The sequence below is a fragment of the Cotesia glomerata genome, linkage group LG1 (assembly GCF_020080835.1).
Source record: "Cotesia glomerata isolate CgM1 linkage group LG1, MPM_Cglom_v2.3, whole genome shotgun sequence".
Classification (NCBI taxonomy): domain Eukaryota; kingdom Metazoa; phylum Arthropoda; class Insecta; order Hymenoptera; family Braconidae; genus Cotesia; species Cotesia glomerata.
The window spans coordinates 10437036-10459557 of record NC_058158.1 but is presented as its reverse complement, the minus strand read 5'-3'; the positions used below and the strand labels follow the sequence as shown (position 1 = coordinate 10459557).

General features: G+C 28.9%; 1 protein-coding gene and 1 long non-coding RNA gene across 3 annotated transcripts in view; both read right to left on the bottom strand.

Annotated features, from left to right (window-relative positions):
- The window catches only part of LOC123274368, a 169729-nt gene that overhangs the window by 89454 nt on the left and 57753 nt on the right, over nucleotides 1-22522 (bottom strand). For both annotated transcript variants that reach the window (XR_006511501.1, XR_006511500.1), the window contains exon 3: nucleotides 8378-8700. This is a non-coding gene — a long non-coding RNA (uncharacterized LOC123274368). The remainder of the gene's footprint in view (nucleotides 1-8377; nucleotides 8701-22522) is intronic.
- LOC123274306 lies at nucleotides 19557-21568 on the bottom strand. The gene is made up of 7 exons (XM_044741892.1): nucleotides 21087-21568; nucleotides 20889-21017; nucleotides 20692-20812; nucleotides 20443-20614; nucleotides 20073-20253; nucleotides 19837-19986; nucleotides 19557-19772 (listed from the first exon to the last, which is right to left on the bottom strand). Exons 1-7 carry the CDS (start codon nucleotides 21514-21516, stop codon nucleotides 19582-19584), a joined length of 1374 nt encoding a protein of 457 aa, XP_044597827.1. The 5' UTR covers nucleotides 21517-21568; the 3' UTR covers nucleotides 19557-19581.

Sequence of the window (22522 nt, the reverse complement as noted above, 5' to 3'; positions counted from 1 at the left end):
ATTGTCAAGGATAATCTTCTTGGTATGAGAAAAAAATTAGCTGAAATATTTGAGTTATTTATACCCCATGTGAGTGAGATTATGATGGAGACGCGTGTTGTTTGAATAGATAAAGTCTATCACATGTCAAACCTAACAACAACAACTTTCACTGGACTCTCCCAGGTGACTTGATAAAAACACGAAGAAAAAGGAGCTGATGCAAAAGGATGAGTATGCTTGCGGAGGTGATCGATGTCTGATACTATACTGATGTCTAGTGACCAGAGGTAGAGGTAGGGTAGAAATTTTGGCCACCGTGTTGTGGTGTGGTCGTGCATGATGCTGAGATTTAAAAATTTGTTTTAATCTCTGATCGGGTTGATGTTGATCCAGTCGCTGGCTCGTCCCGAGTCGTCTGGGTCATCAGACGACGCCAAGGATATCACGTGGGAACATTTCATCCTAATATGAGAACGAAGGTCCCTGGTGTCTCAGGTGAAAATGTCACGCACTTTTGGGAGACTTTTCTCTGGAGACTTCTATCTTGTATCTTGGATACTGTTGTTTATCTAATATGTCGAGAATGTTGGTTGTATTTGTTGTGATGGACCCAGCGAGGAGGCGATCGGAATAATTAATGGATTTTAGAAATAAAAAAAGTCATTACCACCTGTGGCGAGAGATCATTGTTTGAAGATTCAGGTAGTCAAGAATATACAATTCCTTACGATGACTTTGCCAAGGATTCATTTTGTCTGTATGTAAAAACTTTGTCAATATTTTATGTTTATTTATTTATTATTTATTATTTATTTACTGATCATGGAGATAATTCTCCTTTTGACCATAAATCCAAATAATTATAAAATTACAAAATTGTTGAAAATACATAGGTAGTAAGAAACTGATAATAATAACAATAATAATAAAACTATAAACAAAGTAATATTAGTGCAAAAGTAGCAAGTAATCACAGACATTTTTTTTTTTATTTTTTATTTATTTAATTTATATGCCAAGGCAATAAGCCTAATGGCAAATACAAAAATGTAACAGTTTTATTTAATCATGTAAGTATTATAATGTATGTTTAAAACATTAGGAAAATAATTCTATATTAAGTGAACAGAAAGAGAAATATCGTAATACATACAGGTACATAATCTAAATAATATTATTTTTTTTTTTTTTTTATATTTCATAATTAAATGAGCATTATGAGTCGTGCACTTTTGGATTTTCCAAACTTTTTATTTTTTTATTTTTTTATTCTGAACATATGAGGGTTTAAATTTGAAATTTCCCAATTTTTTTATCTTTGAAATTTCTATGATTTTCACTGTAAATCCAAGTGTTTTAAAAGTGACTACAAATGGGCATTTAACATAGGAAATTAAAACACCTGAAAGTGTTTTAAAAGTGACTACAATGCTTCAAGATAAGAATAAAACACTTTATGTGTGTTTTGTTAAAACACTTGGATTTACAGTGTTATTTTGCATTAGTAAATAAAAATAATTGACTATCTAAGCAGCAGTAAATCCAAAATAGCGTCAATAATCAACTCCAATAATCCAAAAAGCAATAAAACATCTAAAAATTTATATACTCCCGCTAAGTGATAAATAAAAGCCAATCCATGTCACATTTATGATGATTTCAGAATTATAAAAGCAAATTACATAAAAAATAGAGACCAATCGACTGAGACTCGTCCAAAGACAGCAATAAAACAGTAAAAATCAAGCAATAGATCTTATTTCATTGTGACAGCTCGGAGAACTCTTAGAAAACATTATCATGGCAGGTAAAGTCAATGCCACTTGTCCTGGTTGTCCGCAAGCTAAACACATTCTCTCTCTTCCTTTGGCTGCTTTAACACCCGTATACGTATAATATAATGTGTATCATATAGGTATATTATAATATACACACGGAGCATCAAGCTGAGAACCGCCGACGCACTGCAGGGTTTTTTGAGCAACAAACGGAATAAATATAAAGGAGACTGGACATTGAGCGATCAGGTGTCGGCACGTTTGACACCTCTCACATAATATATATCCAAACTCTCGCTCATCTATATAATACACACAAATATCTAAAATTCCATTCACACATTACATAGAAATTCGTTCATGCAAGCTTCTAGCTTCTAGCTTCTAGCTTCGCCTCAACTCCTAGTCTCTAATATCTCTGACAATATTCTTTTCATTTATTTATTTCGGCTTTTTCACTTCTCTTCCTGCATTTTTTCCTCCAAACTGTCCAACTTGTGTTGGATAGAAGACACCCCCGTGTACCCTTAGATCACATACTTGACTATTTTAGCGGGAGCTCGGTAGCCAAACAGCAATAATAACTTTGTCACCACGGGGGTGTTCACCCGACAATAATGTCTCGTGATGATGGCTCTCTTCGGCTCGCTCGGTGAGAAAATTAGAGATAAAAAGCAGAGATATATCTATATATATATGGACAACTAACTATAACACACAACACATTATAGGCTGGTTGAAAATCTGTGGTGCGGATGTATGTGAACAAGAGAAAAGGTATTTTGAAGAAAACAAGTGTGGAGGTTAATACATTAAAGAAGAAGATGAAAGAGCCCGACTTCTTGTGATCCCACGCCTCCGATGCCTTATTATTTTCTTTTCAATACAATGAGTGACTTATTTTATGGCGAGAATTTAGTCCTCACTGTTTAGCTCTGTTTGTTATGTCGATTTTGTGTATTAAGTCTCAAAAGATCCATAATATAATGTAATATAATATATAAACTCCGCTGTTTAGTTTAAATTTTCGATTTCTCAATTCCGAATACAATATAATATCATTTTTATGTTAAATACTCCGACGGCCAAAAAATGAGAGTAGGATAGGTAAAAAGAATCTGTCGGCCACCCGCTGACTGAGTTGTAACTTCATTTGGCGCAACCCCGTCAGTTTCTTTACCCCCCGAGCCCAAAAATTAAGCAGTGTAGTAATGGCCCTATTTTTCATCTTTTTTACTCAAGCTTTGATTTGGTATTTTGTATTTTCTCTTTTCTTTATATGTTTTTTTTCCATTCCGCTTGGACTTCTTTCATCACTAAGAGTCGAGCGGTATCCTTTTGGTGAGATGAAACCTTTCGGGGAAAATTATATATCTAGCTAGAAAACTTGTAAGTTGGGAAACAAGAGCCTTCTTGGTAACGCCAAATGATTTAGGTTTCTTTTATTGTTATTTTTATTATTAGTTGGCTTTTTTTTTCTCTTTTGAAAACATACTAAAAGTCATCATTGATGTTTAGATTTATTTGTCAGTGTAATTATCTCCTCAAACGGGGCTTTAACAATTCTATTAAGTGTTTCTGGAATTGGAATGGAAATTTTGTTGGATTTAGTGGATTTTTTGCAGACAATAAACGCAAATTGTGAAAAAGGTAAATCACGCGAGAATAATTTATACCGGATGAAATTCTTTTGTTGAGGATTTAGTTTTCAATGAATAAATATTGATTCTCGTCACTATTTAAAGTTTCCTGTTCAGTTGACAAATGACAAATCGTTTATTGTGTAAATAAACCGCGTTAATACAATCGGTTTGAATTTATGATAATCCAGCTTGCTTTATAACCAGATTCATATTAGTCATTTGCTTTTTGAGGTATTAAAAAATGAAAAGAAATTTTTTGGTGACAGATAATACTTTTGGATCCAGCTTAAGTTATTTACCAGGCTTCTAATAGAGACGTTTGACCTCTCGAATAAATTTAGGTTTTTTGAATTTGGAATATAGCGAGATTAAATGAAAATACTGTAAATTATTGTTGAGGTTATTGAAATTTTGGAAAGTTGAGAAGATTAAACAAATGAGCGGTTTAATGGATTACAGATTACAGATCAGAAATTAGTAATTGAGCTAGAAATCTTTGAGCGATGACAGATATGAGTGATTGAGCTGAAAGACTACAACAATTAGTATAATGCAGCTTGATTGATCTGAAGAAACATCAGGAAAAAAGAAAGAAAATACTGAAAAAAATTTTATTAAAAATGATTAACATTAAAAAAAATTTCTTAAATAAATTCTAAGTTTCGAACAAAAACTCTTCTGATAAAAAAATTGACTTGATTTTTTTATTAATAAAAATTAGTAATAAAAAATATATCCATTGTAATTTCTACGGTATCAGGCGTCTTGATCCTCCGACAAAATATCCCCGATAAAATATACCAAAAAAAATATCCCCAGACACTCGGATTCCGGTTAATTTTTACAGTTTCAAACAGTAAAGCGGACATCAGGGTGGCAAAAATATAAATATTACAGAACTTAATGTAGAAAATATAAAAGCCACAATTTATAATTTAATATCCAAAATAAGTGATTAGTAGCTGTCACTACAGTAAATAACGACTCTTTCATCTTAAAAAATTACAGTTTCAAACAGTAAAAATTACCATTTCAATATATAGTCCATATTATGAGGAGAAGGGGAGCTCAGATGAAAGAGAAGGGGGTCTCACTCTGGGAGAATTTAACATTTGAAACAGTAAAAATTATACTTTTAAAATATACATTTTACCAGCCCAAGCAAGTCAATAATTACAGTTTGATTTTTAGCGTTGCGTTTAAAATTTACCATTTTACTTTGTAAATATTGACGTTGCTTGTATTAGAAATTTACTAACTTTATTTTATACTTTTTACATATCATAACATCATTTTTTAGGTACGAAATGATAAATATCAAAGTCTGAATTCTTAATTATTATACTTTAACATTTTAGACATTTACATAGCGAATATTACTGTTTGAAATAGTATTTTCTTCCATGTAAAGAGTAAATTGTAACGTTTAAATGGTAAATATTAGATAGTGAATAGTAAAATCACGATTTTACTTTTTGAAATGGTAATTTTTAGTAGTTGATCACTACTTATTATAAATCGACTGTTATTTATTACAGTTTACTTTTTTCCGTGAAGCTTATGTGTTGGTAATTTAATTATTTAAGATATTTTGTCCAGGGATATTTATTTTAGGGATATTTTGTCCGGGATACTTTGTCGGAGGATCAAGAATCATGGAACCAATTTCTACGCCTTAAATTATATTATTTTATAAGAATCAATTAATTACTCGAAAAAAAAAAAAAATGATTAATTGTGTTAAGAGTATTATAACAACAATGAAAAAAAAATCTGTCAAAGCCTAATAGTAATTGATGTGTACATTTATCGACTAGGTGCTCAAATCCGAAGAATGTGTGTATGAATGTGCCTAGTCATTAAGTTATCCATAGGTTTGTGATACAGACCACGCGATCATTGATCAGTGATCACCGATCACCGATCAGGGATCACGAGTGTGTGTATATAATCTGTTACTGTTATTTTTTATTGGTTAAGGTTAAAAATGACTCTAGTGAAGAGTGTAGCTAAGATAGTGTTAATAATACACACATATGTATTTATAACAATCTCAGGCTCGACTTGCTTGTCACTTGGACTGTTGATAAAACAGATAAACTTCTCTTAGAGATCTCAAGTTGCTCAAATCACTGCGGGGAATTAGTGAACACCTGGGCGCCCCACGAAGATGCATGGCACTCTTCTCTGGTACATTGACATTATGTAGGACTCAAATATAAAAAAAACTCTATATTAATAAATAATAAGAATAGTCATGAGATCGATCTCTCTATACGATCTCTATATTCTTCAAGCGGAGATCTTTACATGTATACATTTTATAGACAGTCGATGCTGCAATAATCAAACTACTAACTATACATTATGTCTCGATCCCGATACACATACCGATTAAGATATATACTACTTCCTTGTTTGATTGTTTTATATTATAAGTTTTATCTTCTATCGAGGTGTTTTTATTGCTGACTAATTTTTATTATATTATTTACAATCAATTACTTTAATGCTGGTTATCTGTATCATGTCTAATTTTTATTTAATGACCTTTGTTCATTATATCAGAAGCTATAGTAAAAAAGAAAAGATCGTTTGGCAGCCAAAAATTTTTCAAATCTTCAAAATTAATATCAAAATTTATTGAATAAGGTTAGAAATATTTTGTAGCTTAATATTGAAAGAATTTGATAAATTTTAGAATGTATGTGACAAATAAATTTAAAGAGAGTATTGTACACTGAAAAAAAATTTAATTTGAATCAAAATCAAAATATTTGAACCAAAAAAATAATTTTGAAGAGTTTCATTGTCTTGAATCAAGCAAAATTTATTTTAGTTAAAGAATTTTTCTACTTATGATACTACAAGAAGATGAAGTTCTTCAAAATTATTTATTTGATTCAAGTAATTTTTTTTCTGTGTAGATTAGCGCTTATAGAAGCTATTAAATCATTTTCACGATTTAAACTCCTAAAGTCATAAAAAGACCCGAGAAAAATTCATAAAATTTATTTATAAAAAATATTGTAGATAACTGATAAGTTCCTAATGTTATTTGTCAATAAATATATTACTATTTTGATCATAATAACTGTTTGATAGCTAAATGTTTTGGAGTGAATTAATAAAGCGATAAAATATAAAAATAAAAGGCAGATCCCTTGAGGAGGATTTTACAAGGCATTTAAAATTCATCAATGGTCAGCTGATATAAAAAAGTAATAAAAACGGCATAATAATATTTAAAGAGGGAACGAAAAATATTAAAAAATAATAAGATAGAGATGATGACGTGTCCTCTCGTCATCGTCGCGAGACGGGATAATCCTGAGATGAGATCTCTAATTCTCGGGGATGGGGAGAATCAAGAGAATCAAGAGTCGAGAGAAAATATAAAGACAAACTTGTGTCCCACCTGAGCTCTTCTCACGCTCGATCTCAATTGGATTCCTACCGCCTTCTCTCACCTGCTCAGCTCCTCATAAGTCCACCTCTTTCTGCTAAGTCTTCTTCTTTTCGTTGTTCATCGACTACTCCTCATACTAGTTTTGTTTTTTGTGATTTCTCAGACCAAAACTCTCTTTTTTTAATCCTCAGTGTGATTGCATGCCCGATACCAGCTGGACGTTCACGTGGAAGGAAAGACGCCCGCCGCGTACCGCGTATAAGAGCCTGACGGACCGTAAACCCTTTAACATCCGCGGGGGGTTTACCCTTATTGCCTTTTGCTTTTTGGTATTCTCTACAACTTTAGAATCTTTTTTATGTTTTTATATTTATATTGTTCCTCATTTTATAAGTATGTATATCCAAATGTAGAACGGAAATTTTATATTTCCGATATTTGATTTTAGTGTTATTTTTTTTTTATTTATTGCTTTTTACTTGTACACTTCCTCGGTGATTTTAGTATTATTAAAAAATCAATTTATCGGATTAATATCCGATTTAGTTTAAGAATTATTCTACTCAAATTAAGAAGATTAAGGTCTTCAAAATTATATAATTGATCCAAGAACATTTTTTTTTCTGTGTACTGATAAAAAAAATTATTAACTGTTTATTCTGAACAATTTATTATATTTATAAACAATTAACTTGATTCACTAAAAAAAATTTTGAACCAAGAACTTAATATTGAAAAGAAGAATTTTTTTTGTTCAAATAAGTTTTCCTAAATTCAAGAATTTCTTTTTTTTTATTTTAAAATAAATAATTTTTTTTCTTGAATTAAATTAATTTTTTTATCATCGTAATTTATTATGTCATTATCTTTTAACTTTCAATAATTATTTAAAAATTTTAAACTAATTTTTCAAAAAGTTTAAATTCCTGAAAATATTTAATTTTATTTGTTATATTTTTACACCGCAAAATTAGATTTTAAGAAAGATTTTATGGCGCTTATCCCCTAACCCAACGCAACTATTAAATTTAGAAAATAAATTTGTTTTTATAAGAGCAAATTTAAAATAAAATAAAAATATAAAATCCTTATGTATCGATTATTCTTCAACTTAAAAATAAATACTAAAGTTGTTTTAATACGCGGATGTTTGTTTACAGACCAGAAGTCATAAATTCGAATTAGTCAATCCAACTTATCCGGAATTTTTATTAAATTAAAATAGAGCCCTCACTCTCATTATTTTTCCGAATAATCTTATAACTTTCCAGCATATTTGTAGTTAAAAAATAAAAAACAAGTTTTTATTTTTTAATTTAAATTATGAATAACTTTGATACCGATGAGTTAATTTGGAAATATTTCGTAAATATTTAATAACATTGAATAGATTATAGAAATAATATTGCCGGATGAAACTGAGAATGTGAGCCGGCCGGAGTAAATAAAAAGCATAAATTAGAATATGATGTAAAGGGTTATAAGTTATAAGGTACCGGTCATTAGTGAGTTGTGACGGGTTTTACTAATAGGCATTAAGACAAGTGAAGATGTCGAGAACTCACCCAGGAACCAGTTCGATGACACATCATTTGAGCGGTACCTTTTGAGCCTGTCAATATCTCTTTTGCTCACGGCTTTTTGATATCTTGTATCTTCTTCGTAAGTCTAGTCACTTTCATCCCGTTCGGGTCCAGCACAAAGATATATAGTGAGACGAGGCTGAGACTGAGACGGCAATGTCACTAGCTTTAATGTAAGTACACCTCTGTATCTACTCACGAGCCGGCAAATTGCTCGTTAGACCGTGATAAAGACCCAGAGTTGATGCCAAGAGCCAAGTCTTCCAAATCGGGATCTCCAATGAAGATCTGAAGGCACACGGCATCTGCAAAACAAGATAAGACCCATCAGCTATCGCATACAAGCTTCGACAGATTCAAACTTTAATAATTATTAATGAATATAATTTTAATCCCGGTTACAAAGAAAAGTATAACTTTTAATCTATATTATTAAGAAAATAAGTAAAATTTTGTGGCCAGTGTATTTATATGATAAAATATGTTTTTATGGTTAAATTTGGTGTCGTTGGAAAAGTCTTGACCTGCAAATGTGTTTTTTCATGGTTTCATATCATTCTCACTAATAGTCAATTTATGCTGATAAATATTTAGGCTGCATTCGAAAATGCTCTATCTCTAGATACATATTTCAGAAATGACCTTGTATCTTGTGAAGTATTGACATTTTTAAAGATATAAGCTCATCCTGATGTTACACTCATCAAAACCTTTCATTTGAGTACCCACATCATTTTTTCATATATTTATATATTTTATATATATGTACATGTGAAAAATATATCAAAATGCATGTGGGTACTCAAATGAAAGCTCTTGATGAGTATAACATCGGGATGAGTTTATATCTTTAAAAACGTCAATATTTAAGAAAGTACAGTGCAATTTAACATAATTAAGAAATGACCTTGTATCTTTTGAACTATTGAGATTTTTAAAGATATAAGCTCATCCCGATGTTACACTCATCAAAACCTTTCATTTAAGCACCCACATCAATTTTTCATATATTTATATATATTATATATATAAAAAATGCAAGTGGGTACTCAAATGAAAGGTATTGATGAGTGTAACATCGGGATGAGCTTATATCTTTAAAAATGCCAATAATTAAGAACTGATTTTGCTATTTTGTCAACTAATGATATTTTTGAAGATATAAACTCATCTCGATATTACACTCATCAAGACCTTTTATTTGAGTACCCACATCAATTTTTCATATATATACATTTATAAGTATATATGAAAAATATATCAAAAATGCATGTGGGTACTCAAATGAAAGCTCTTGATGAGTGTAACATCAGGATGAGCTTATATCTTTAAAAATGCCAATAGTTAAAAAAGTACAGTGCAATTTAACAAAATTCAATATTTAATAAAGCAAAATTTTATTTATTTATAGTTTACAATCCACGGCTGTCATATAGTGACTGCAAGGTTGCTAGTGTCAATAATTGTCGCTTTTTACTTTATATGAATATTTATATGTATATGTTTATAAATGCGTAGAACATGTGGAAGAAGAAAAAGCTGGAGTATAAATCTGGGATATTATTGGATATGGGTATGGGTTATTTCAGTCTTTTTTTAAAATGACAAATGAAGTGTTTACTTAAAAGCTTGACTGAGATATCCATTACAATTTTAAATTATCTCGTAAAGAGATATAATGCCTATTAAACCTTTTTTATCTCCATCTTTATTAACTTTGTTATTTATTTCTTATTCACATATAATATTATATATATGAATGAATAAAATACCTCACACTGTCATCGTTTTTTTTTAACCTAAATTTCTACGAATTATATTATTTTTCTCCATATCCTAGGCTATAAAACTAAGCCACCTGTGATTTCAAATCGATTCACCGCGAGACCGCTTTATTATTAGAGTTTTTATTGTGCAATATGCCTCGAAATTATGATTTCATTTTTAGAGTTTTTCAAATTAAGATGTTTTCTCATTCTTATTCTAAGACCGCTTGAATTATTGAGTTGATGAAAGGAAATAATAATAATTGGTACATTATTACGCCTTGAAGAAAATTATGGAAATTGGTTTTAGGTCTTGTATAGGTTTATAAAATTCTTTTTTTAACAACTGAAACCAATTTATCAATACAGACATAAAAATTTGAAAATAATAATCATAAATCTTATTTTTTAAAGGCGGTTTTTAATTATTATCAAATTAAAAAAATTTTTGAATGAGGTTGACGCAACGAGCAAAACGTGTGTGTTGAAACACTAGTGCCTAAAGCTTTATCCGCTAAATTAATACATAAATAAATTTTATCAACATAATGTTGTACTTAATAATTAAAAAAATTTTTTTTCTTTTATATTAGTAATAAAAATCGTGAAATTAAAAAATAAAAAAAGTTTGGAAAATCCAAAAGTGCACGCCTCATAACGCTCATTCATTTTTTAAGAAAAAAATTAATTGTGTAATTGATTAAAAAAAAAAAATTATAATTAAGTAATTTCTTACAGAGTATTTTTTATTTTCTTTTTTTAAATATCGGCACCCTTTTTTCTTGTCATATGCGCACGCAGTCTAAAAAAATCTAGCTTGATCAAGTGGCGCCATAGTTTTCACGTGACAAATCAGAAAAGTTCGTTTGGCTTTGTACGGTTGTATCGTAGTGAATTTTAATAAAAATTCAATAAAAAAAAAAAATACGTAAACTAGGCCACTGATATGAAATACGGACCCAGTTCATCGAATTCCTAAATTAATAAAAAAGTTCGGGAGTAATCGTTGGTACATCCAAAATGGGGCGACACCCGGACACGTCCACTTAAAATTTTTTTCAAAACGTTTTTTTTTTTTTCAAAATAGCAACATGAAATGATTTTAAAAAGTAAAAGATGGTTTAATTTAAGTGTTTTTTCGGTGTACATCTACTTATATCATTGTATAAGTATAATATGGTTGTAATAGAGGCATTTAAAAATCAAAAAATTGCTTGATCTTGATGAGTCGAGTATAAAGCACAACCTCACGCGCTTCGCGCTATGAGGCGTGCAATATTAAAATTTTTGTATTAAAAATTAGTAAATTATAAATATTGATAAAAATAGAAATTTTTTGGACATTCCATCGAAAAAAAAAACGACGGAATGAATAAAGTATAAAAGTATATAAAACATATATGAAAAATTCACAAAAAAAAACGGCATCAAAGGCTTGCCGCTCATAACCAGCCTAGGACTGATCATGATCGCCAATATAAGCTACAGTTGGTAATCTTTTCCGTCGCGGAGCTCCAAATTGTAACCACAAATATTCCAGTAGGTAGTAGTGTTTTTGAAAATATTTATAGGATTTAACTGGCCGAGGACAATGAATGCCCGGTTAACCAGAGCCTATTAGGGTTCTCTATTCCACAAGATTAGTGCAGTGGTGAAACCGATTGTTGCCGAGGTATTTACTCATTCAGAATCGGATTTTCCAGCAACTTTATTTGCTTCCGATATTTTTCGAATCCAGGACAGAAGTCCACAATAGTTAAATACAGTAGTTGTATAGTTGTCGTGGTGGGTGCTGCTTTATTTCATCTTTCCTGTGATCGCATCTCTCATTTTGTGGTTTATCCTCATCTGCTTAAAAGCACCCAGCAACTGCGCTTAGCTTGTCAACCGAAATACACAACCAAAGCGGATATAACCGATGCCGCTGACCGCCACTGAGTTGAGATCTTAAGAAAATAATGGAGACCTAAAAGATGAATTAAGTTGTCGTGAGCCAAAGACCTAAAGAAGGGTTGTAACGGCTGGGTAAATATTTATCGTAATTACCTTCAACCGGTCTTTTATACGCAACTCCTAAATCGTTAAATATTTACCGGTTGAATGAAGAAATACCGGAAGAGTATTTTTTATTCTATATTGTACATTTTTGAGTGTATAATCCTTAATGTAGAAATACGCCAATGATTTTTTTTATCTGTTATTGTTATTGCAAATCACTCAGGAAAGTCTTAGTAGCAATCTTTTGTCACAGCCAGTCATTTGGAATAATAATGTTACATTATATCCCTGAGTTTACTTTTCAAAACTTTAAAATACTGGGACAATTTTTTTGTCGGGTTATTTAGAGTAAGAAATTTTTTTTTGTCGTACAACTACTGAAAGGATTTAATTTTAAAATAAATATCTGTCATTGTCAATTTTTTGGACGTTAAGAAAATAGTTTTATGTTTTTTGGAAGAATATTATTTTTTGTGTTACTGTTATGGCATCAGGCGTCTTGATCCTCCGACAAAATATCCACTGACAGAAGGATTTATTAACTATTAATAATTTAATTTTTTTGAAGACAATTGTTTAATTTATTAAATTTTAATAAATATTTTTTAACATTCAATAAATATTCATTTGGGAGGAAAGTACATTTATTAACAGTTAAGAAGTATTTATTAACAGTTAACAAATATTTATTAACAGTTAATAAATATTTTGTTGAGTGAATTTGTTTCACTTGCAATTTCATATGATATGAAGATTGCTTATAAATAAAAATCATCTTTATAAATTATTTGCATTAATTACCCGAGTAAAAACAAAATTCCGCCGCAACACCGCTGCACGGCTTTTTAAGCACCGCACCACCGCTGCACTACAGCCGTGACAATTTTGATTATTTTACAAGTGCCGCATCACCGCCGCACCACCGCGGAGACAAGTAAAGAATTTACCTATTCGCCGCACCAGCGTCGTGACAAGTAAATAAATTTCTATTCGCCGCTCCACCGCTGCACGACCGCTGCACCACCGCCGCACCATACCGCTGTTTGATGGTATATATATTGAAATAAAATATTTGTTGATCATTCAAATAGCTTAACTAAATTTTTTTAGTTAACTATGGCTTGCAGCGCAGTTGGCAATGTTCGAGACTTCCATGCAGACGATCCAGGTTCGAATCCCATCACAGTTCAATTTTTAAAATTCTTTCAGAGTATTTCGATAGGCGTACCACTTCTGTGCAACCCGAGGACGAAATTAAAAATCTACATCAACAATACGACTAAAAAAATCACTAATTTCGAGGTGCTTTGGCCTGATTTAAAAAAAATTTTTTTTTTTAATATTAGGCATTTGATTAAAAAGAGGTTGATCAATAGGTCTTACATTAATATTTCTAGTCGCATTATTTATTAATTAATTATTGCGTGATAAATTAATTATGATACCATTTTTTGTGAAATTGTAGGTATGACTTAGCACTGGTGCGGCGGTGGTGCAGCGGTGGTGCGGCGGTCGAACGAAATTTATTTTTCCGTAAAAAATAATAATTTCATATTTACTCGGGATATATTACATTATAATAACGTTTATTGTAAAATACCAAATTCTATCACAGCTCAAAATTATTTTTTCTATTTTTAAATATTAAAAACGTTAATTTATTTAGTGAATTTAATTATTATTATATATTCCAGCTATAGGGTTTAAAAAATTGTCAAAAGAAAATTGCTATTTTTACTTTTTATTTTAAATAAATATTTGTTAACAGTTAATAAATTGTTCTTAATAAATTACTTATTAACTGTTAATAAATATTTGTTAACTGTTAAAAAATATTTATTAACATTTAATAAATAATTTATTAACTGTTAATAAAGCTTATTAAATATGAACAAATTCTCTATCAGTGTCCAAAAAAAATATCCCCGAGACTAAATATCGCACAAAATCTATGATAAAAGGGCACAACACGGTAATATCATATACTACGAATATTTATTTAAATGCCATTAATAAGTGTTAAAATAAAATTGATAATATTTTTCAAATTTATTGTTTTGAATTGTTTTATTAAAAAATTTAATTATTTAAGATATTTTATCCGGGGATATTTATTTTGGAGATATTTTGTCGGAGGATCAAGACTTGTGTAACCTACTGTTATTTGTCGGCAAAGAATCAAAAAATTAGTGTAATTTTTTATAAAAATAATTCAAGTTGCACCTGCTGATGAAGATACAGATAAAGCCCTTACAGACGCTACGTACACTGTAATAACACTAAACTTAATTATCAATTTCACATTAAAAAATAACGATTCCGCAATATGGTGCAAAACGGGTTATATTAATTTTATACCTGCATATTACACAGATCTCAAGATATCTGTTTAGGTGTTGCGTGTAAAGTTATGTTCATAATATTATTTACTAAAATACTATAGTATACATAAAAATATTTTTTTGTTAAAGATGGGATCTTTTAACAACACGAAGACTACTTGTTGATGAAGAAAGACAGATTAACGGTACGTCGGCAGGTAAGATGGATGGTCAAGACACCAAAACTTAACTCGAGATTCAATTGACCCCTGTCGAAATATTTAACCTGTTATTTATTATTTTTACCATTTATTTTATCCGATGCTTCATTTTTTATTGGCTTCAATTCATCGGAATATTAAATTATTTAGATATGCAAATACGGAGGTTCAAATATTTCAAAAGTATCACTCTAAATATTTGTTTCAACAGGATTTGTTTCAACAAATTGATATTTGTTTAAAAATATACTAAGTGCTAGTTAGCATCAGCAACTGAATTTAATTGTGACGTATATAGGCATGAAACTTTCGGCTTAGATAAAGAACTTATAGAAACATGTATCACTGCTGGTCTATTATTGTACGGAACACCTTATGAATACATGATCAGCTCTATAGACTAGAGCATATATCTTAGTATGTCTGCGATCAATACACATATGTCCAAACGTAAACGCTTTGTGCATATATTATGACAAGCGAATTATGTAAAAACTATTACAGGCTATAATTTTTTATTTTTCCTCTATTTTTTCTGATTGTTCTATTTATAGGCGGCAATTTAGAATGGTGAATTATGGAAGATAATTTCTTTTTTATAAAGAAATCGAATTTATCGGGGAATATTACTTTATCTTATACTCGTGTTTTATTTAATAAAGCGGTAAGTAAATTTTGGTTCTGTAGAGCCAAAAAATCGTATAAAAAATTTTTTTTTCTTTCAATCAACTTGGAAATATTTATAATATATATTAATTTGTATAAAAATTTTTTTTGACATAAGTTTTGGCTTTAAACAAATTTTTTTTCTCAAAACCAAAAGGATGAAAGTCAAAAAATTTTATCAATCATGTTTTTAATCAATTTTGACATTTTTAGAGTACAAAAAATTTTTTACAGAATCAAAAGTGCGTAAAATTTGAGCTACGCCCTTTTAACATTAGTAACGCGAAATAATTTGATAAATTTTGACATTTTTAGAGTAAAAAACATTTTTTTGCAGAACCAAAAATGCGTAAAATTTGAGCTACGCCCTTTTAACATTAGTAACGCGAAATAATTTGAAAAATTTTCATTATTTTGCAGTAATAAATAATTAGCGAGATAAAAGATTGGTAAATAATAATCCAGATGACGATTGACCCGAGGATAATCAGCATAATCAAAACTGTGAGCTAAATTAATCCCTCATTTAGTAGAATTTGTGGGGCGTATGATCCCCGACACACAAAAGCGTGATAATAACTACTTGGGTAGCTGCGAGCGGTTATTATATATCCCCAGTTGTACACGTACGGATTCTATATCTATCGACATATGCCTACAACCCTTCTGTTTAAGTTTATAAAGTTTGTAATTGTGTATAAAACTTGTCGTTTATCACTCGCTCGTTAACTTTTGCCTGCAGTTTTCAACTTGAGCAATTAAATTTTCATCAAATACTCGCTCTCGTAATTTTCTTGTCATAATTTATAAAACTGTGAGTTATTTTACGTGCAAAAAATTAGAACAATTTGCCTTCGTAAAAATTGATATTGTAATTTTATGTCCTTTTTTATTTAAATGATAGCAAAGAAAAGATTTTAAGTTCTAAGAAGAAAAATGAGAGTAATAAAAAAATATTTATGCCCGTAGAATGAAGACAAGTTTAAATTAACGTGAGGAAAAAAATTATCTAAGGTCGAAGATTAATGGCTAATAATAATTATCAGCTTGATTTAATTCAATTAAGTTGATAATAATTCTGTTAAACTAATAAAATCAGAAAATACTGTCTAACGACATATTTATCAAGTGAGTCAACAGCATATAAAGCAATGTCAAAGTTCATGTAATTAGAACAAATAAATTAAAATAATTGTTATCTTTGTTAAATTTACACTCTCAATGACTTTTGTAGAATTGTAACTTATAACTGTCGTTATAAAAGTACAAAAGTAATCGTTATTTAAGTTGAAATATCTCATGAAAAATGCATGAGTTAGAAAAATTCGTTCGATTTTAGATTCACAGTAAGCTTCTGAATTTCGGAGCTGTGAGAAAATAACTATACATCTTTTCAACAATAAAGTCTCGATCGTGAACAGTTGATTGGGTATCAATGACCCCGCAGGAAGTTCAAGTGTTAGCAATACTGCACCGTGTATATTGATATCTCAACTCTCGTATAAAGGTCACATGTAGTTATAAATATTTCATCTATACCTTTGCAGCTTTTTTATAGAAGACTCTTCAGTTTCATAGTAACCGATATCAGAAAGGTGAAGTTGCTGCCGCTTGCAATCATTCACACGATATTCTCAGTTATACCCACTTACTGCAGTACTATTTAAATTATAATTTCAAATCAATAAAACAGAGTTATTTTTTATTTTACTTTGAAGATTGATTCAATTTTGAATTATTTTGCTATTTTCCGACTCACACAGAAAGAACAAGATGACACTGAATATCATCCCAGATTATACTCGGTCAAAAAAAATTTCAGATAGTAGCTAGTATAATCCAGATTACAATGAGTATAATCCAGATATTATGCAGTATAATCTGGATTTTTTTAGCTACTGTCTGAAATTTTTTTTCACCACAGATATCACTGAGTATAATCTGGAATTATATCCAGTGTAATCTTGTTCTTTCTGTGCAGCTTGTCGAAAAATACATTTGGTTCAAAAGTTTTTGAATTTATGTATTATTTACTTTTTTTTTGCACAATTTTTGAGCTTAATATTCGGAAATAACAGAAATTCAAAATTTTGAAAAATTACAATTACATTTTTTTTTTTAGTTATTTTTTAAATAACTTTTGAACTTTATGACCTATCAAATTTTTGTAAAATTCATCTGAAAGTTTACTTAATAAGCTTTAATATGTATGTCTTATTATTTTTTTAAACTAAAAATTACTAATTTCTCTTTCAATTTTAAAAAAACATACAATGACATTCATTTTGATGATTTTACAAATTTTTTGACTCTTAAATTAATACTTTTAATAATACTAAATATATTAATACTTTTGTAAATACTAATAATACTTTTTGTTTTTTTTTTCGACCCCAAAAATCAATTTACCAAAAAAATAATCTTTGAAAAAAAAAAAAAAAAAAAGAATTAACAAACATAATCGAGAATTCACAAGCTCGATTCAAAACTAAAAATTCCCACCGCAATGCCAAAAAAAATGTTAAATAAGTGTTCGAAGACTGTTGCTCGGTGGATCGATTAAAGAATGAATAAAAAGGCGATTAGGCATGTGCTCAGATCATCAGTGAGTCAGTTAGCCAAAGGTATTCGAAGTCGTTGGAGCAACGATATGTCCTGCCAGGCACGAGCAGCAGGAAGTCTCTTCTAGATCGCGCAACAAGTGGCTCCCAAGCCACTTTCTTCTCTCCCTATTTTCTTTCATTATTTTATTTAACTTTTTTTATTCTTACTTATCCTTAAGAATGTCTTCCAGCAAACGACTCGAATGAGTCAAGGGACAGCTTCAAAAATATAATGACGAGTGACAACTTGCAAACTCATGGTATTACCGAGATAAATCATGTGATAATCAATACGTGATATATGTTACATATATTTTTCTTCATTTAGTAGACACATATTTCTTTTTCTTTATACCGGGGCTTTAAATTTTTTAAACTTTGAATAATTATTGTTTTGGGATTTATAAAACCCAGGATCTTCGGAGATTGCGATCATTTATAGATGATAACATGATTAATGAATTTCTGTGAGATTATTATAATAATAATAAATTTAAGAGAAGAAAGTGACAATAATTGAGGCCAGTGATTCATGTTTTACAATTGTAATCATAATCATAATTTAAGATTAATGATTTAATAAAAAGATCACGAGATATAAGGGATGTAGTTTGATGTTTGATCTCTAGACCCCAATATTATGTATCACAATAGTACCGAAGGTTTTAATACACTTCATGGTGGTATTACAACTACACTGAGACAATAAATTTTATTAAAAAATTTGTTCAAAGCACACTGAAGAATTTATTAACTATTAATAATTTAATTTTTTTGAAGACAATTATTTAACTTATTAAATTTTAATAAATATTTTTTAATATTCAATAAATATTTATTTGGGAGGAAAGTATATTTATTAATAGTTAACAAATATTTATTAACAGTTAATAAATATTTTGTTGAGTAAATTTGTTTCGCTTGCAATTTCATATGATATGAAGATTGCTTAGAAACAAAAATCATCTTTATAAATTATTTGCATTAATTATATTACATTGTAATAACGTTTATTGTAAAATACCAAATTCTATTACAGCTCATAATTATCTTTTATATTTTTAAATATTAAAAACGTTAATTTATTTAGTGAATTTAATTATTATCATGTATTCCAGCTGTAGGGTTATAAAAAGTGTCAAAAGAAAATTGCTATTTTTGCTTTTTATTTTAAATAAATATTTGATAACAGTCAACAAAAATATTCATTAACCATTAATAAATATTTGTAAACAGTTAATAAATTGTACTTAATAAATTGCTTATTAACTATTAATAAATATTTGTTAATTGTTAACAAATATTTATTAACATTTAATAAATCGTATTTAATAAATAATTTATTAACTGTTAATAAATATTTATTAAATCCTATGATGTTAATAAATCATTAATTAACAGTTAATAAAGCTTATAAACAAATCCTTTTATCAGTGCATTGTAATTGCAATTGGTTCAATTGCTTGCATTGGATTTATTTATTGGTTGATTTTCAATGCCAAGGCAATGACTTGAAAGGTCAATAATAAAATTATAAACATAAATAGTGACATTTTTGCATTTTTTCGATACTCAAAAATGCATACTTGAAAAATGTGCATTAAAGAATACTTAAAAAGTAAATTTGATAGGATAAAAGTGCCTTGCTGTTGTCGCAATAATGAATAAAGTGTCTTTGAATTCACTGACGCAAATAGAGGTGATAGTTTGATGATCCTGGGATAATTTTATTGATTTTGATTCATCGTCATCAAGATTTGTTGCACCTTCTTTTTTGTTAATACGAAATATTTGCAAAAATCCTAGAATAATAAATGTTACTTATAAAAATTGTCAATTATTGTTAAGCTAAAAGTTAATCTGTACCATTTTCATAACCAATGAATAAAATGTTTGCATGAATGGTATATGCTGTTACTTTATTGATATTATCGTAATTAGTATGGCGTTCTAAAGTCACAGGGTTTAACAATCTTCTTTCGTTATCTGACCACTGGCCGAATTTTAATATACCATCTAAAAAAAACAGCACCCGGAAAAAATCAGCAATATTAAATACTCAAAATTAATGTTCGAATTAAAAATTAAGTCAATTGTATTACCAGCGTTGCTCATTATTATATTTTTAACTGGTACAAGAATTTCAGCGATTTGATCTCTGGTATTCTTCATAAGATCGATCCTCACTGTAGTTATCTGGTCAAATAACAATTGCTCCGGTAATGGAGTGGTCAATGTCATTACTACATATCCCTTATTACCTACTTCACCAACTATGAATAACTAGAAAAATTTTATTTACAGACTAATTAATTATCAAGTGAAAAAATTCTTGAATTAAAAAGTTGTTCTTAATTCAAGCAAATTTTTCTTAATTTAAAAATTTTTATACTTTTGATTCAAGATCAAATTCTTAAAAATGATATTTTTAGTTAAAAAAAAAATTTTTTTTAAATAATTTAATTAGGTCACCTTATCATTTTCTGAAGACATGTAAGCTATGGTACAATTAGGATTTTTTGAAAATGATTTACAAGTTTTAACATCAACTGCATTAAGATTGGAAGTATTAGTTGTCGATTTGAGTTCATACTCCGTTATTATTCTTTCTCTTTCAGTAAAAAATTTGTGGTGAGTGCCAACACTAAAATTCATTTCAAAAATCTTCATTTCTATTCTATTAAATCATTAAAAAAATCCAAAATTATAATTAGTAATTACCATATAGTATTGAAATCAATTGATTCTAAAGCCGGATAGACAAGTTTTTTCCTATATTTTACATCAATAAATCGCAAATGATTACTTTGCAAACGTACAATGGCGATTAAATGACCAGAATCTTAATAAGATAAAAAAATATTAATGCATTTGATTATGAATAAAAAAAAGATTGATTTGGAAAAATAAAAATTTACCATTTTGATAAAAATAAATTGATTTATTAGTCGATCCCAAGCCAAAATCAGTCTGATAAATTGGCGATTTAATATTGTCAATTCGATAAATAAATACTGTTTCTGCAGTGCAAATGGCGAAATAATTTTCTGTCGTAAAAATGAATCAATTAAAAATTGAATCAATTTAAAGTATGAAAATATAATTAAATTACGAACCTTCTGCTGCAGTGCAGACAATATTTACCGGATTTTCTCTCTGATCAATGATTTTTCTTTCAATTTTCATGTTAAAGAAGTACCCGTCTAAAGGTTTCGTCAATAATTGCCAGCACCAAAAGGAAGAAATAAACTTATTACGCAATCTTGACTCACGAAGTTCTAAGCGTGAATGTCTTCGTTTAATAGACGGAAAAAGATTCTTTAAAATTTGGTATTTCCAAGGAGATACTTCATTGAGTACAACTTGCAAATTTGGCCCAGTTAAATTATTGATAATTTCATTCATTCCGCTTTTGACTTGTGTCATTCTTCGCAAAGACGATTCATGGTTTATGACGTTCCTCGCGTTAAAATCAAGCGAATCTTGGTCGAGGATGTTCCAATCTTCAAAATAATTCGCATGTTCCATAAACAAATTTAACGCCATTTTAGTCACTTGCACTCTACGAAGGATAACTTTGATGTGAGCTAATAATATGACAACTTCAAACTTATACGAGCGAGCTTGTGATAATTCGAACGAAAAAACTCAACACAATAGAAATTGACTATCGATATGACAAAGTACGTATTGACCAAATTAAAAATCACGTACCTTGTGATAAAAATGAATTAATTCTTACTGTTATCTCCACGAATTAATATAAAAAGAAACAAATTCAAAAATGAAATATATAAAGAGATATTCAAATGTCTTCAAGCACAATTTTGTCCAATGATAAAACTTGAGACAAAGTGATTTATCATTCATTGTTAAAAAAAAGTTGCACACTGATAGATGGATTTATTTGTATTAAAAAACATTTGTTAATAGTTAACAAATCATTTATTAGAGACCACTTTTTAGTATTAAACTAATATTTCTTAGTATTTAAAATGATTTGTTTGTATTTAATAAATCTGATATTCATTTATTAAATATTAATAAATCTTTTTAAATACTAAGAAATATTTGTTAAGGAATAAAAAGAGGTCTCTAATAAAATGATTTGTTAAATATTAACAAATATTTTTAACTATAAACAAATCCTTCTACACTGAGAGACAATTTTATTTAATAGTAAGGTAACTAATAGATGATCACGTACCAGTATATGATCACTCCATGTATTTGTATATCTATATTCATAAATATAGGTATACAAATACATGGAGTGATCATATACTGGTACATGATCATCTATTGAGCTTTTACCTTAATAAAATTTTATTACTATTTAATAAAACGTTTATTTGGCTAATAAAGGGGAAGGGGAAGTAAACAAGTAGGTTATATATAACCTATTTCGAATCTGTGAGGATAGGTTAGGATGTCTCGTTGAAAAATCTTTAAACTATTTATTTATTGAGATATTTTATAAAAGATTTTACTGTGAAAATATATTTGAATATATTATAATTAATTGATGAATATTAATTTTATTTTTTGAGAT

Coding starts and splice junctions, on each gene's coding strand:
- LOC123274306 (XM_044741892.1), bottom strand. CDS start 21,516: ATGGCGTTAAATTTGTTTATGGAACATGCGAATTATTTTGAAGATTGG. Junction 21,018..21,086: donor TGTCTGCACTGCAGCAGAAG/GTTCGTAATTTA, acceptor TTTTTACGACAG/AAAATTATTTCGCCATTTGC. Junction 20,254..20,442: donor TGTCTTCAGAAAATGATAAG/GTGACCTAATTA, acceptor AAATTTTTCTAG/TTATTCATAGTTGGTGAAGT.